The 14,526-nt window shown below is 38.8% G+C and overlaps 1 protein-coding gene across 4 annotated transcripts in view; it reads left to right on the top strand.

Annotated features, from left to right (window-relative positions):
- The first annotated feature begins 631 nt into the window (after nucleotides 1-631).
- FEM1C (fem-1 homolog C) overlaps nucleotides 632-14,526 on the top strand; it is a 28,244-nt gene continuing 14,349 nt past the window's right edge. The window contains exons 1-2 of one of the 4 annotated variants that reach the window (XM_045837976.1): nucleotides 632-876; nucleotides 1,699-2,428. In XM_045837976.1, the coding sequence (XP_045693932.1) occupies nucleotides 1,885-2,428 (544 nt within the window). In that variant the 5' untranslated portion in view covers nucleotides 632-876; nucleotides 1,699-1,884. Of the gene's footprint in view, nucleotides 1,074-1,165; nucleotides 1,347-1,698; nucleotides 2,429-14,526 lie in introns of those variants that run through there. The other 3 variants (XM_045837975.1, XM_045837977.1, XM_045837978.1) reach the window with 3 other exon arrangements.

Genomic DNA, 14,526 nt, shown 5'->3' with positions numbered 1-14,526 from the left:
GTTCTTAAGTCTTACTATTCCTTGTAGCCTGTGTATTTTTTCAAGTCCGCATTAAAAAAAATAGTCATGTTTGGCAGTCTCCAAAACTAATCTTTTTCTCAAATTTGTTTCTTGTGTTTTTCTTTTCTTCCTTTCTTCGAGATCTATAAGCCCGATGTATTTCAGGGCCCATCAAAGGAAGGGGAGAACAGGCTAGCCTGAGAAAAATTCTGTGTGTGAGAGAGTAATGATGGTTACCACCACTCTGGGGTTCATGGCAGTAGGGCCCAATAGTTTCCCGAAACAAGCCTCACAATACAAGCGCCCGTAAAGCAGAAGACCGGAAGACCCCCCCACATATCCTCAGGATCTACACTGGCTTCCGACTACCACGGCACTGCATGACCCTGCCCCCTCTTAGCATTCTGCTGCCCACTAACCCTCCGCCGGTGCGCCGCGCGCAGGCACTTCCTTCGTCGGGCTCGTGGCCCCGCCCCCTCCGCGCTGGCCCGCCTTGGCCGGCCGCCCCGCCCCTGGGCTGTTGCTCCTGGCGGCCGCCGCCCTCCCCTGGCCCAATGGCGCGGCTGCCTCGTCAGTGATGTGAAGCAGTGCTCTGGCTCGCCCGGCCCCAGGCTCGTAGCCCATTACACCATCCGCCGCGGCAGTCGCTGTAGCCGCTGAAGCCAGCGTTGACTGGGAGGGCGGGAGGCAGCTCAGCGTGGCGGGGCGGGGCGAGCAGCGCTGCCGGACTCATTCCTGTGGGGCGCGGGGGCATGGAGGAACTGTGCGGCCGTAGGCGGAATGGGGCGGCGGTGGTGAGGACAACGGTTTGAATTTGAACAGAGCGGCCTTAGCCCGAGCGGCCAGCGGCGGCTGGAAGGACTGGCCTACGGGCAGGTAGCAGCGGCAGCGGCCTGCGGGATCCCGGGCCCTGGCCTGAGGCGCCCGCGGGGAGGCCTGGGCGGGAAGGGTAAGGAGGGCGCCCGGGGCAGCTGAAGGTGGCAGCGGTCCGGAGGCCACAGGCTTGTAGCCCCGCCGGGAGTGGTCGTGGTCGATGGAGGACCTTGGGGAGGGTCTGCTCGTGTCTGGAAAAGGTAGAGGTGAAGGTTCTGTAGGGGTGGCTGTGGTCTGTGGAGCGGCGAATCCCTTGGGGGCGGAGGGATCAAAACGGGGCGGGCGAAATTAGCTAAAAGGCAGCCGGATTTCCTGAGAGCCTCGAGTAGTCTTAAAGAAAACCTTTTGGGTGGGGGGGTTTGGCCCTAGCTGGCCGAGGTTGGTTGTGTCTGACTTTTTTGTTCCTCCACGAAATTCCTTCTGGCCACAAAGAGGCCTTCCAGCCTCGTGCCCTTGGTCCGCTCTCTGCAGATGTAAGAGAAACAGTTCTGAACCCGCGTCTCCTGCCTCTTTCGGTTGTACTCTCCCTGGGCGTGTGTAGAACAAAACTAGAACTAAAGCGTGGCTGGTTAGGAGGCGAGAAAACCGGTTGCCTTGTAGTATTTAAATTTACTGTGTATAGAGAAGAGACCACCTCCCACCAAAACATTGGGGTCCCTGTGTACCTTTTTGTAGTCTCTTTTTTTACTTTTTGGGGTGGGGTGTTGGAGGGGGTAGTCCCTAAGGTATGGCTTTCCCTCCCTTACCACAGTAGAAATTAAGAAAAACCAAAATGTTTTTGCCTTTGCCTATGGAAAATTCAAAACTACTCTTTCTCCCCTCTAGTTTGGTGCTCTGGTTGTCAGATGTCGGAAGGCAATAGGACAGAACATACCGCGGTTTTATATCCGTCCTGGGGAGCAGTGATTAACAGCGAACTTTGGTTCCTGTGACTCTTGCCTGTGTCCATAGAGTTAAGCTGGAGCTTTGCTTTGAAGGATAAATAACGCACAGCCTCTGAACTGGACATAAATGGATCTAAAGACAGCAGTATTTAATGCAGCTCGTGATGGCAAACTCCGGCTTCTCACCAAGTTGTTGGCAAGCAAATCCAAAGAGGAGATTTCCTCCTTGATCTCTGAAAAAACAAATGGGGCCACGCCACTCTTGATGGCGGCCAGGTATGGTCACCTTGACATGGTGGAATTCCTCCTAGAGCAGTGCAGTGCCTCCATCGAAATTGGGGGCTCAGTCAATTTTGATGGTGAAACCATAGAGGGGGCCCCCCCATTATGGGCCGCTTCTGCAGCAGGACATCTGAAGGTGGTTCAGTCTTTGTTAAATCATGGAGCGTCTGTCAACAACACAACTTTAACCAATTCAACTCCTCTTAGAGCTGCCTGTTTCGATGGCCATTTGGAAATCGTGAAGTACCTTGTAGAACACAAAGCTGATTTAGAAGTGTCTAACCGACATGGGCATACCTGCTTGATGATTTCATGTTACAAAGGACACAAAGAGATTGCTCAGTATTTACTTGAAAAGGGGGCAGATGTTAATAGAAAAAGTGTTAAAGGTGAGTTCCGTTTCCTTTTTAATTTTTTTTAATTGTCTACCACTTATTTTCTGGAAACTTGATGCGTAAGTATAAGCAGTGGTGTTGATTGAAGAAGCCAGAACTGGCAGAATTGTTTTGATTATGTATACCTTCCAGTATAACCTTGTTGATTGTTTCTGTGACACTTGATAACATTGTACAAATGTTATAAAAAAGATCTCTATCGCTATGTTAAGCAGCATTTTCTGTCCCTTAACTTGGAGTAACTTCTAATTGCTGGGAAATGGGTTCTTCAGAGTTACAGGGCATGTTAATGGCAGTTGGATCTGAGGCCTTAGGTTGTATTTAATCTTTTTGAAAATATACTTCAATGTGATATATTTTTCTTAGCTTTAATTTTTTTAGAACACCTTTGGAGTAGAAACTACTATATTTAGTTAGTCATTTTTTTGTTATCTTAGGTAGACATTTCTTTTGTTGTTCTGTCAGGGAAGGCTAGGCCAAACTGACCTGGAGGGATTAATATCAATGGAAAAGGAGAAAAATCTGTTCCCTTATTCCCTTTTTATTGTGTGGCCAGTAGAAAATCTTTTTGTATAGAACATATATTAAATACAGTAAGAAAGAAAACAGATTTTTAAAAACTGCTAACGATACTGAGAGCAAAACAAGGATTAGGTTAAACAAATGTGGATTTGTTGGCTAGCAACAACGTAAACAACCTTTGTCCAGAAGAGTTCAGGTTTACAATTGTGTATAATTTCCAGCAATTGTAATGAATTTAAAGCAGCAAATGATAGTTTAGAATTATTTTAAACCCTTAAAAAACAACTGGTAGTATAATTTTGATACTTGAAAACCTATTTTTCTTAAACATTTACTTATACAGCAGCAAAATATTTCACTGCTTAATTAAAAAAACCTATTGTTTTAATACTTCAAAGTAGCATACATACATGGTAAATATTCAACAGTACATATTGGTTTACAAAGTTTATAATGAAAAGTAGGTCTTATCATCCTCTGGCAACCACTATTTACAGTTTTGTGTGTGTGTGTGTGTCCTAGAGCTAATACAAGTATACTTATCTATTATTCTCACCATTTATCTGTTAGTTGATACATACTGTTTTATAAAAAATCTTAATTTACCTTGGATGTCATTCAACTCCAATACACGTAGCTACCTCAGTCTGTTTCATGGCTACACAGTACTTTATTGTATGTAAGTTATTTATCTGGTCTCTATTGAGGGACATTTCGGTCATATCCTGTACAAACAATGCCGCTGCAAATATTCTTGAACAAACGTGTGTATTTGCACACTTGTGTGAGAATAGCTATATTATAAATACTTATAAGTGGAATTGCTGAATCAGTAAATGTGTGTTTATCATTTTGGTAGTGTCTGATTGCCTTTCAGAGATGCTAAACCACAGTTATGGGGCATGCAGTTACTGAATATATTTATTAAAGTTACTATCTTTTAAAAAAAAGGAGTTGTTATAAAAATGCAACTTGCTCATTGTGATTTTTCTGAAAATATTTTCCCCCCAGAGGAAATGTAAAAATATCACAAAATCCAAACACTTAGAGATAACCCTTTTAAAGATGTTTCTGAATATATACATAGATATATGTATGCAATTTTATTTTATATGCTCTATAACCTATTTTTAGCTTAATAAATGTTATCTTTAATGTCATTAATTTTAGTTCTTTGATTTCAGTAGCTACATACTCTTCTGTTAATGGAGTTTTATGTTGCTTCTGGCTTTTCAGTAAGCATTCTTTCTTATCAATGTTTTCAACTATTCCTGAGTATTTTTAAATAATTTTTTATTGTTTATTGTTTTTTGATTTTTTATTTTATTTTTTAATTTTTTATTTTTTAATCTATTTTATTGATTATGCTATTACAGTTGTCCCATTCCCCCCCCCCTTTACTCCCCTCCACCCTGCACACCCCCTCCCACCCACATTCCCCCGCTTTAGTTCATGTCCATGTGTCATACATATAAGTTCTTTGGCTTTACATTTCCCATACTATTCTTACCCTCCCCCTGTCTATTTTCTACCTACCATCTATGCTACTTATTCTCTGTACCTTTTCCCCCCCTCCCCCTCCCACTCCCATTGCTAACCCTCCATGTGATCTCTATTTCTGTGGTTCTGTTTCTGTTCTAGTTGTTTGCTTAGTTTGCTTTTGTTTTTGTTTTAGGTGTGGTTATTAATAATTGTGAATTTGCTGTCATTTTACTGTTCATATTTTTTATCTTTTTTTTTCTTAGATAAATCCCTTTAACATTTCACATAATAAGGGCTTGGTGATGATGAACTCCTTTAACTTGACCTTATCTGAGAAGTACTTTATCTGCCATTCCATTCTAAATGAAAGCTTTGCTGAATATAGCAATCTTGGATGTAGGTCCTTGCTTTTCATGATTTGGAATACTTCTTTCCAGCCCCTTCTTGCCTGTAAGGTCTCTTTTGAGAAATCAGCTGACAGTCTGATGGGAATTCCTTTGTAGGTAACTGCCTCCTTATCTCTTGCTGCTTCTAGGATTCTCTCCTTTATTTTAATCTTGGGTAATATAATTATGATGTGCCTTGGTGTGTTCCTCCTTGGGTCCAACTTCTTTGGGACTCTCTGAGATTCCTGGACTTCCTGAAAGTCTATTTCCTCAGCCAGATTGGGGAAGTTCTCCTTTATTATTTGTTCAAATAATTTCTCCACTTGTTGCTTTTCCTGTTCTCCTCCTGGTACCCCTATAATTCAAATTTTTAAACATTTAAAGATGTCCTGGAGGTTCCTAAGCCTCTCCATTTTTTGAATTCTTGTTTCTTCATTCTGTTCTGATTGGATGTTTCTTCCTTCTGGTCCGCATTATTGATTTGAGTCCCAGTTTCCTTCCCATCACTATTGATTTCCTGTACATTTTCCTTTATTTCACTTAGCATGGCCTTCATTTTTTCATCTAATTTGTGACCAAATTCAACCAATTCTGTGAGCATCCTGATTACCAGTGTTTTGAACTGTTCATCTGATAGATCGGCTACCTCTTTGTCACTTAGTTGTATTTTTCTGGAGCGTAGACCTGTTCTTTTGTTTGAGCCTTTTTGTCTTGATGCACCTGTTAAGTAGTAAAAGGTGGAGCCTTAGGTGTTCACCAAGGCTGGGTAACCCAAGTTGCTGGCTTGTGACACTATATGTGGGGAAGGGGTCCAAGAGGGAACAATGGTGCTTGCTCTGCTCTGCCAGATTTCAGTCACTTTCCGCACTTCCCACAAGCAAATTGGGCCCTTCTGGTGCTGATTCCCATGTAGATTGGTTGGTGTACGATCTAGGAGCCTGTGGGTCTCTCCAATGAACTCTCCTGTAAGGCTGAGAGTTTCTCCCACTGCTGCCTCAACCCCCACAGGTGTTTTCAATCAGTGGTTTAAGGCTTTATTTCCCCATGCTGGGACCTTGGATTGTGCAGTCTGTCCCGCGCTCCCCCTTTGTTTCGCCTGGTTTATCTGCACACGAATGTGGGACTGCCCGGTCCGCCAGCCGCTGCCTTGCTGGCCAGCTGCAGCCTTGTGCACCCTGTTCCACAATCTGCCGCCCCACTGGGTCAGCCAGCTGCTGCCTTGCCAGGACTCCTGACTCCTCTCTGCCTCGCTGCCTGACTCCACCCCTGCAGTAGCAGGATGAATGTTTCTTCTTTAACTCATTGGTTGTCAGACTTCCATATAGTTTGATTTTCTGTCAGTTCTGGTTGTTTTTTGTTTTTAAATTGTCGTCTTCCTTCTTTTGGTTGTGTGAGGAGGCACAGTGTGTCTACCTACGTCTCCATCTTGGCCGGCTGTTCCTGACAATTTTTGATATGGGTTGTTGGTCAATAGGTAGCATGATTTTTTTTAAACAATTATCATTGTTTTTAAGAACACTTACTTTAAGAGAACAGATGACTGCTTAAGTGACCATGTTAATACTGGGAGTGCTTTGAAATCATAACTAAAAGAGAAAGGGTTAAAAGGTATGGTTACTTGTTTAGACTTGTTGGATTTTTTTGTTTCTTTGTTTTGGGCTTTTTATTGATTAGCCTAATGATGGACAGATTACTCATGAACTCATGTATTTTAAGTCAAATTGGGGTATGTTTTAAACTCATGTCATTGTAGAGGTGAGTTACTGGTACTGTTTCCTGTGTGTTTTTCTTTTTTTTTTTTTAATTATTGTTAAAGTACAGTTTTTTGTCTTTTACTCCCATCCCAGCCCACCCCCCCAGTACTCTCCTGTGTGTTTTTCAAAACTGCTTTATATACTCCTAGAGATATAATATTTGAGAGAACTATACTATAAATAATTCATTATTTTGTGAGCATTTTCCTTAATAAACTGTAAACAGTATTTAACTTGATTACCTTTGATATTTTAGAAGAATATTCCTTTTAATCACTATTTTCATATAGCTGTGTATATGAGCACATGTATACTCCCTCTTTTGGCCAGTGGTCTGCTTATTCTAGTCATTTTTTTCCCATGTCAATATCAAATATTTATGTCTTCCATAAATATACATAGCCTCTATATCACTTTGTGGGTAGTAGTCTTACCTTTGCATGGTGCACTTTAATTTCGGCAATGATTTTTAATGATTGTTGGGGCAGATTAGTGTACATCGAACTCTACCCTGTTCTGATCCTGAAGCTTCCATTCTTTGATAATCACTCTCATTGACTCCAGTTTTTTTTTTTTTTTTAAGCTGTGCAGTGGTATCCAGCTTTTTGGTATCACTGGGCCACACTGGAAGAAGAAGAGTTGTCTTGGGCCACACATTAAATACGCAAACACTGGTGAAAACAAAAAAATCTTGTAACATTTTAAGTAAATTTACAGTTTTGTGTTGGGCCACATTCATAGCCATCCTGGACCACATGCAGCCTGTGGGCCATGGGTTGGACAGCTCTGGAAAGGGGCTGCAAAATGCAGGAACCAATTGAAACTGAGGCAGGAACGCTGGAGAAGGATCTGATAGAGAGCATTCAGAAGAACCTTTCCCACATTTTTACCCCCATCCAAAAAAAATGGAAAAGACTGATAAGACTAGGGATAAAATGGAATAATTTCTCAGGAAACTTTATGTCAGCCATTGGAAATGTTTTTGAAGGAAGAAAATGCAAATAGACTATGCCTGATCTGCTTAAATATAAAATGTATGTAACTTCTACATTCCATTACTTTTTAATAGATAGTTGGCATTTGAATATGTTATTTTACCTCTATCCATTACTTTTTACCAGGCTGTTGGCATTTTGAACATGTTTTAACCTAAGGTGGAATTCATTCATTAATGGAGAGGTCATTCATTGAATTGCCTCAGTGTGCCAGGCTGTTAGACTTAGGTTACACAAAGATGAGTAAGACAAGATATCCAGTCCTTGATTCCCTGCCCTTGAGCTCATGGTTTGATCAGAGAGCCAGGTTCATAAGCAGATACTTAAACCGCAGTATGGTAATTGGAACAGTAGTTCTTTCTCCTATTAGATATTTGGAAATACTTTTATCCCTAAACAACTTATTACCTGACGGGACAGTGGATTACAATACTTCTTGTCCCATGGCATTCAAAAAGGGGGGAGGAATCTTTGAGATATTTAGAAATAACTTCTCCAGTTTAACAGTTGATTTTGAGACAGGAGAGTTGATTGCTATTTAAAACAATATAGACCTCAAGTCAGAAGTGATTACACAAGCCAGTCTTAGAACTATCACATTGATCTCAGCACTTTATGGTTTTAGTCATCTTTGGTTTTCTTTTCTTTATTATTATTTTTTTTAAAACTTAGAATAGGACTTTGCGGATGTATGGTAAAGTTAATTAAAGCCCTTCAATTATGCTTTTATACCAAAATTCAGCTGGTAATTGAGCATTTGAAAGTGATTGGGCACTATAGACCAATGGAAGAGCTCTGAGTTGGTTGGGGAGGCTGACCCTAGCAGTAGTCCTCAACCTTTTTGGCACCAGGGACTGGCTTCGTGGAAGACAATTTTTCCACGGATGGGGCTGAGGGGTCAGGGGGAGAGATGGTTTTGGGATGATTCAGGTGCATTACATTCAAGGTCATTGCTGTGTGATCCGGTTCCTAATAGGACCAGTATCAGTATCAGTCTGCGACTCAGAGGTTGGGAACCTTTGCCTTAGAGGACACGTTATCCTTATGCATGGGCCACTCATTTTATATACACAGGTAATTATGTAAATTGGTAATAATATAATTATTGTGCATTTTCTGTAGGCAAGGCATTGTGTTGGACATTGTGGAGGCTATGAGAAGGTTCAGGACATTGCATTTGTTAATTGCTAAAGGAATAGTATAAATCTACGTTGTAGGATTTCATAAAAGTGTACAGACTAGAAAGGCTTCCATGGAGAAGTTGAACTGGGCCTTGAAAGGCTTGTTAGGGTTCAGATCTACAAAAGGCATTTGATACAGTTTTTAACGCTTAGGAAATGGCATAAGGAAAGCCACATTGAGAAATGTGCTTGGAGGGTCCAAGAACTGGGAAGTAGGTATGCTGTTTAAACCAAAGGGCACTCAGCTAAATTACTGAGTTGGCCAAAAAGTCTGTACTGTGGCCCTAGTAGTGCTTAGTTGTCTTTAACTTCATTCGAAATTTTATTAGATTGTATTGTCACAGCTGTCATATCACTATGCATTAAAAAAAATCAAAATTGGTGAATTTTTGTGTAGCCTTTTTAGTACTGAAGATGGAAGAAAATATGCAACATTTTCAGTGTATTATGCCTTATTATTTCAAGAAAGGTAAAAATGGAACTGAAATACAAAAAAAGATTTGTGCAGTTTATGGAGAAAGTGCTTTGACTGATCAAAAATGTCGAAAGTTGTTTGCAAAGTTTCATGCTGGAGATTTCTCGTGGGATGATGGATGTTCTCCACAGTCAGGCAGACCAGTTGAAGTTGATAGCGATCAAATAGAGACATTAATTGAGAATAATGTTATATATACCACATGGGAGATAGCCAACATACTCAAAATACAAAATCAATAAAGTTATTGGTCAAAAAGAAGAATGTGTCTCTTATTTTATGGAAAAAGCATACTGACTTTTTGGCCAATCCAGTACATTTCTAATTAGCTCTTTGAAGCTAGAGACCTAGTGTTTGTATGCATGCATTAGAAAGAGTATCTGGCCCATAGTGGCTATTTGGGAAATGGGCTTGTTAAATGAATGCCATGGATTTAAGAGGAAAGATTAGAAGCTCTTTGCTAGCAAGGACTGTATTTTATAGTCCTTCCATTGTGGGAATAAATACATGAAAAATTGACAGTAATTGTGAAAACTGAGCGGCACAGATAGAATTCTGTACAGGTTTAGAAAAGGGAGAAATTCATTTAGGCTCATGTTAAATATAGCTAGTATGTAAGGTTTTGAGACAGCTAGTTTGAGCAGTTTATTTGCCTTTTTGTTATGGATATTTTCTAACTCTTATGTAAGAATAGAGAAGAATACATGGAACCACAATGTATTTATAACCTTGCATCACCAATTACCCACATTTTCCAAAGTTTTAAAAAATATATTTCTCCTCTCCTGTTTCCTGCAGTAGTTTAAAGCAAACTTTGCCCCAGGCATTATATTCTTTCCCACACTATAGGTATTTGAGGGTATAGATGTATCTCAGTCAAGAAAATGTAAAAGAAAGAAATTACATATGTTACTGTTAACACAAAGGAATTTCAACTAAAAATCTACCCTATAAATGAACTGTTAGTGTTAAGATAATGGACAAAGATGATTGTTATCATACAGGTAAGTTATTTCATTGTACTACAGGACTATCTGAGAGTGTTGGAAGATGTTTTCTTTTCCTTCTTGACTTCTCACCTGTTGGTTACTTCAACATATGTACTTGTAGAGAAGAGTAAAAGGGAGATACTTAAACTTTTATTTACCCTGTAACATCTGTATTTATTTGGATTTAAAATGTTTAAACAACTGACAGGTTGAATTTATTAATATTTTGATCCCAGATTATCAAGTTGCTCCTGCAAGTTGTTCTGTGTTCATTGTTTTCCCTTTTGTTTTTTCTTGTACACTTTTCTGTAATCTCAGGGAATTTGGCCTAATTGGAGAAGCTAAGCTGTAGATGACTTGTAAATTTAGTTCAGTAGGAAAGTAGTGTATTTGTGGTGGGGAGAGGCCCAAATAAAGGAGTCACAAGGATGCAAATTTGATTGAAACATCTTTTTCTCTTCTTTTGGGAAGAGCTATTGTTAAATAGAGTGAGGTAGAGAGGCCAGAAAGGAAATTTTAATGGAATCTGAATTGTAATGTTGATGTTTTTATCAACTTTATATTGTGTCCTTTTCATCAAATTACACTAATATTAGTTGTTTTAGTCCTGATTCCTTAGTTCACATACTCTTAGCCTTGAAAATTCTACTTAATATCAAGACCCATTTCAAAGGCAGTTTTTCATCCTCCTGCTCAGAGATAACAATGCATCTTACCTCTACAGATGCATATATTTTTTAGCATTTAACTTTGTCATGAGCTCAAGGACTTGTATTGTTCAACTTCTGTATGTTCCTAACTCAGTGCCTTATGCAAAAAACTAATGAAGGGAAGGCACATAATAATCTTAGTACAGTTAGCCTTTGATTGTATTTTGTTTCATTTTTCACCTCAAACTCCTGTCCTTGAGTATCTTAGAATATGCATGGGGGAGTGAAACATAATAAGCAGAGGAATCTTCTGCTGCTCCTTTGATATCCTAAAGTGTTTCTACTTCTCACTTCCTCCCTCAGTACATACCAGTTATTTATTCCAGGAATAAACTATTGGAATCAGCATTGTTTTACAGTTGAACTGCTCACCCTTTCCTCATCTTTATAAATGGACCTCTTATGGACTCAGCTTAGTCCCAGATTTAAAGTTGAAGAGGAGTGATGCCAAGCACAGTAGGCTAAAGAGGCCCTATTGTAGCAGATTTGGGCATTTCCAGACAAATCTGTTATAATAAAAGGCCCTTTAATTGTTGCTAATATCAGTCAAAATTTACACTTTTACCAAAAACACAAGTACTTTGATTTTAAAGCAGCTTTCACATACCCATTCACCAATTTAAAATGTACAAATCAGTGGTTTTAGTATGTTCACAGACTTGTGCAACCATCACCACAATCACCTTTTCATCCTCACCTATACATACCCCTGGCAAAAACAACTCCACGCCCATTAATAATCACTCCCATTCCCCCCTCCTCCCTCATCCCCAAATGGACTACTTTTAGACAACCAGTAATCTTCCTGTTTCTTATCAATTTGTCTGTTCTGGACATTTCATATAAATGGAATCATAATATAGGTCTTTTGTAACTTCTTTCATTTAGCATGTTTTCAAGGCTCATTCATTTTATAGCATGTCAATACTTTATTTTTATTGTAGAATAATCCACTGTGCAGATACATGACTTTTATTCGTTTATTACTTAATGGACATTTGGGTTGTTTCTACTTTTTAGCTATTAGGAGTAAGGCTGCTATGAATGATTGTGTAGAAGTTCTGAGAATGTATGTTTTCTTTTGAGCACAGGTAGGGATGGAATTGCTAGATCAGTGGTAACGCTGTTTAACCTTTTGAGGAACTTCCAAACCGTTCAAAGCAGCTGACCATTTTATATTTCTGTTAGCAATGTACCGACATTTGTTATTACCCTTCTTTTTTAGATAGCCATCTTAGTGGGTTTGAAGTTGTATCTCATTGTGGTTTTGGTTTTTATTTCTCCAATGGCTAATGATGCTCATCCTTTCATAGTTCCTATTGGCCATTTGTATATCTTCTTTGGGGATGTGTCTGCATGGCCTTTACACCTTTTTAAATTGTGTTATTTTTTTATCGCTGAGTTGTAAGAGTAATTTATATATTCTGAATACAAGTCCTTTATCAGATATATGACTTGCAAATCTTTTTTTTATAAAGAAAGTTTTTTAAAAGATTTTATTTATTTATTTTTAGAGAGGGGAAGGGAGGGAGAAAGAGAGAATCAATGTGTGGTTGCCTCTCACATGGCCCCCATTGGGGACCTGGCTTGCAACCGAGGCATGTGCCTTGACTGGGAATCGAACCTGTGATGCTTTGGTTCACAGCCTGCACTCAATCCACTGAGCTACGCCAGCCAGGGCTGCAAATCTTTTCTTACATTTTTTTAATTGTTTCTCATTCTTTTGATGATGGTGTTACAGCAATTTCAATTACATTTTACAAACTAATTTTTAAAAATTGGACTGTGAATCACTTAGATTTGACTTAAACAAGAAAGCTTTTAGGAATAGGCGTCAGTAGTATTCGTTAAAAGACCTGAAGTGCTAATCTTAGTTGCTGTAGTTTTAAAGAGCCCTGTAATTTTTTGATAGCAAGCACAAAAAAGATAGGAATTCATGCTCAACTGTGATAGTTTCTGTGCATAGCAGTAGGGTCTAGATTTACTGATACCCATTACTACATAGACAGGAACTTTTCTGTGGATCAGCTGTGCAATCTAGTTGTAAAACACCCTATTTCTGCTATGGCATATCAGTGTTTGAATTTAAAGAGGAATAGTGAAGTTTTTGTTTCTGTATGGTATAAAATAGGGCTGTGGCCTAATTCTCCTTTTGAATTCATACTCATTATCACTTGATACAGCTATTAGACATCTTAACTATATGGCAAATACCATAGTTGGCAGTATATAATGTACACTGCAGTATATAATGATGCTGATCTTTTCATAGGCAAAATTTCATAGCTAAACTTTTTAGCCAAAATTTTTGAGGGAAAAATAAGGATGTGCAATACTCATAGGTAGTACTAATTTCATATCTAGATAAATGTTTTTAATTCTTTTATTTATAATTATGCATTAAAAGTATAACTCTAGAAAGCAGTAATGATATCTGTATGCAAAATAATACCCTGGAATATAATAATTGGTTTTGTTTCTAAGTATAAATAAATAAAAAATTGAATTAAACAGTTAAAATGAAAGAGCATTATACGTGGGAGTGTGCTATACACAGCAAAATACGGCATCTATATAGTAAGTCCTCACTAAACGTTGTTGATAGCGACTTTAAGTGAAAGGATATATGATGAAACCAATTTTACCATAGGCTAATTGTTATAGGCTATATTGTAAGAGTTAAGTTCCTGCGACATGTCATCAACGTTATAACTAAACAACACTGAATAAAACGCCATTATTTGCGAATCTGCTGTATAGCAAACAAACAAAAAGATTCTTCCTCTATTTCCTTGCTTCTAAAATAGTAAAGGCCGGCAGCAAAGGCGCCACTTGGAGCCACCCTTAGGTCAGCTGAGTCAGATCTGCATTTTATTGTGATCCTCTGGTGATTTTGCACACAAAAATTTGAGAAGCACAAATTTATCTGACTTACACTGAAAAAACACAAACACAAAGCTTGAACTATGTGAAGATTTTCCACACAGTGGAATCTATTGAATTGATGTTAGAAATACTACGGTAATTTATAACAAACACTTTGTATTTGTTAAATATTTTACTGCCCTTATGAGGATAGTTTTGTTTCATTAAAAAGATGAATTAATTCTGTTTACTGTTTGGAAGTGGTTTAGAAGCTGATTTAATTCCAAATCTGGTGAGTCTGTATAATCTCACCAAAACTGAGATATTTGTAAATGCTTTGAAATTTTCTTATGATTTAAGTGGTTGATTGATAACATTCCATCAAACCCAAACTATTTGGTTTGGAACCAGGAAACTGTTGGGGCTCAATGTAGTTTTTACTCAAAATACTAGTCTGTTTCAGATTGCTTAATTTAAAAAAATCTTGACCCCATTGCTGTGCCCCTAAACTATCACAGTTGAGTGTGAATTCCTATCTCTTAGGTCCCTACCATCAAAATATTACAGGTCTCTTTACAGCAACTAAGATTAGCACTTCTGGTCTTTTAATGACTAGTACATGCTTCAGTGCCTGAGTACTTCCCATAATTTCTTTCCCTTAATAGCCATCTCAGAAGCATCCCAATGAATATGACTACTTTTTATTCCTCTAAACTTTTTTAGCACTATTTAA

The sequence above is a fragment of the Phyllostomus hastatus genome, unplaced genomic scaffold, assembly GCF_019186645.2.
Source record: "Phyllostomus hastatus isolate PE091 unplaced genomic scaffold, TTU_PhHast_1.1 phas_contig_254, whole genome shotgun sequence".
NCBI lineage: Eukaryota > Metazoa > Chordata > Mammalia > Chiroptera > Phyllostomidae > Phyllostomus > Phyllostomus hastatus.
The sequence above is the reverse complement of the archived record's forward strand: the minus strand, read 5'-3'. Positions and strand labels throughout refer to the sequence as shown.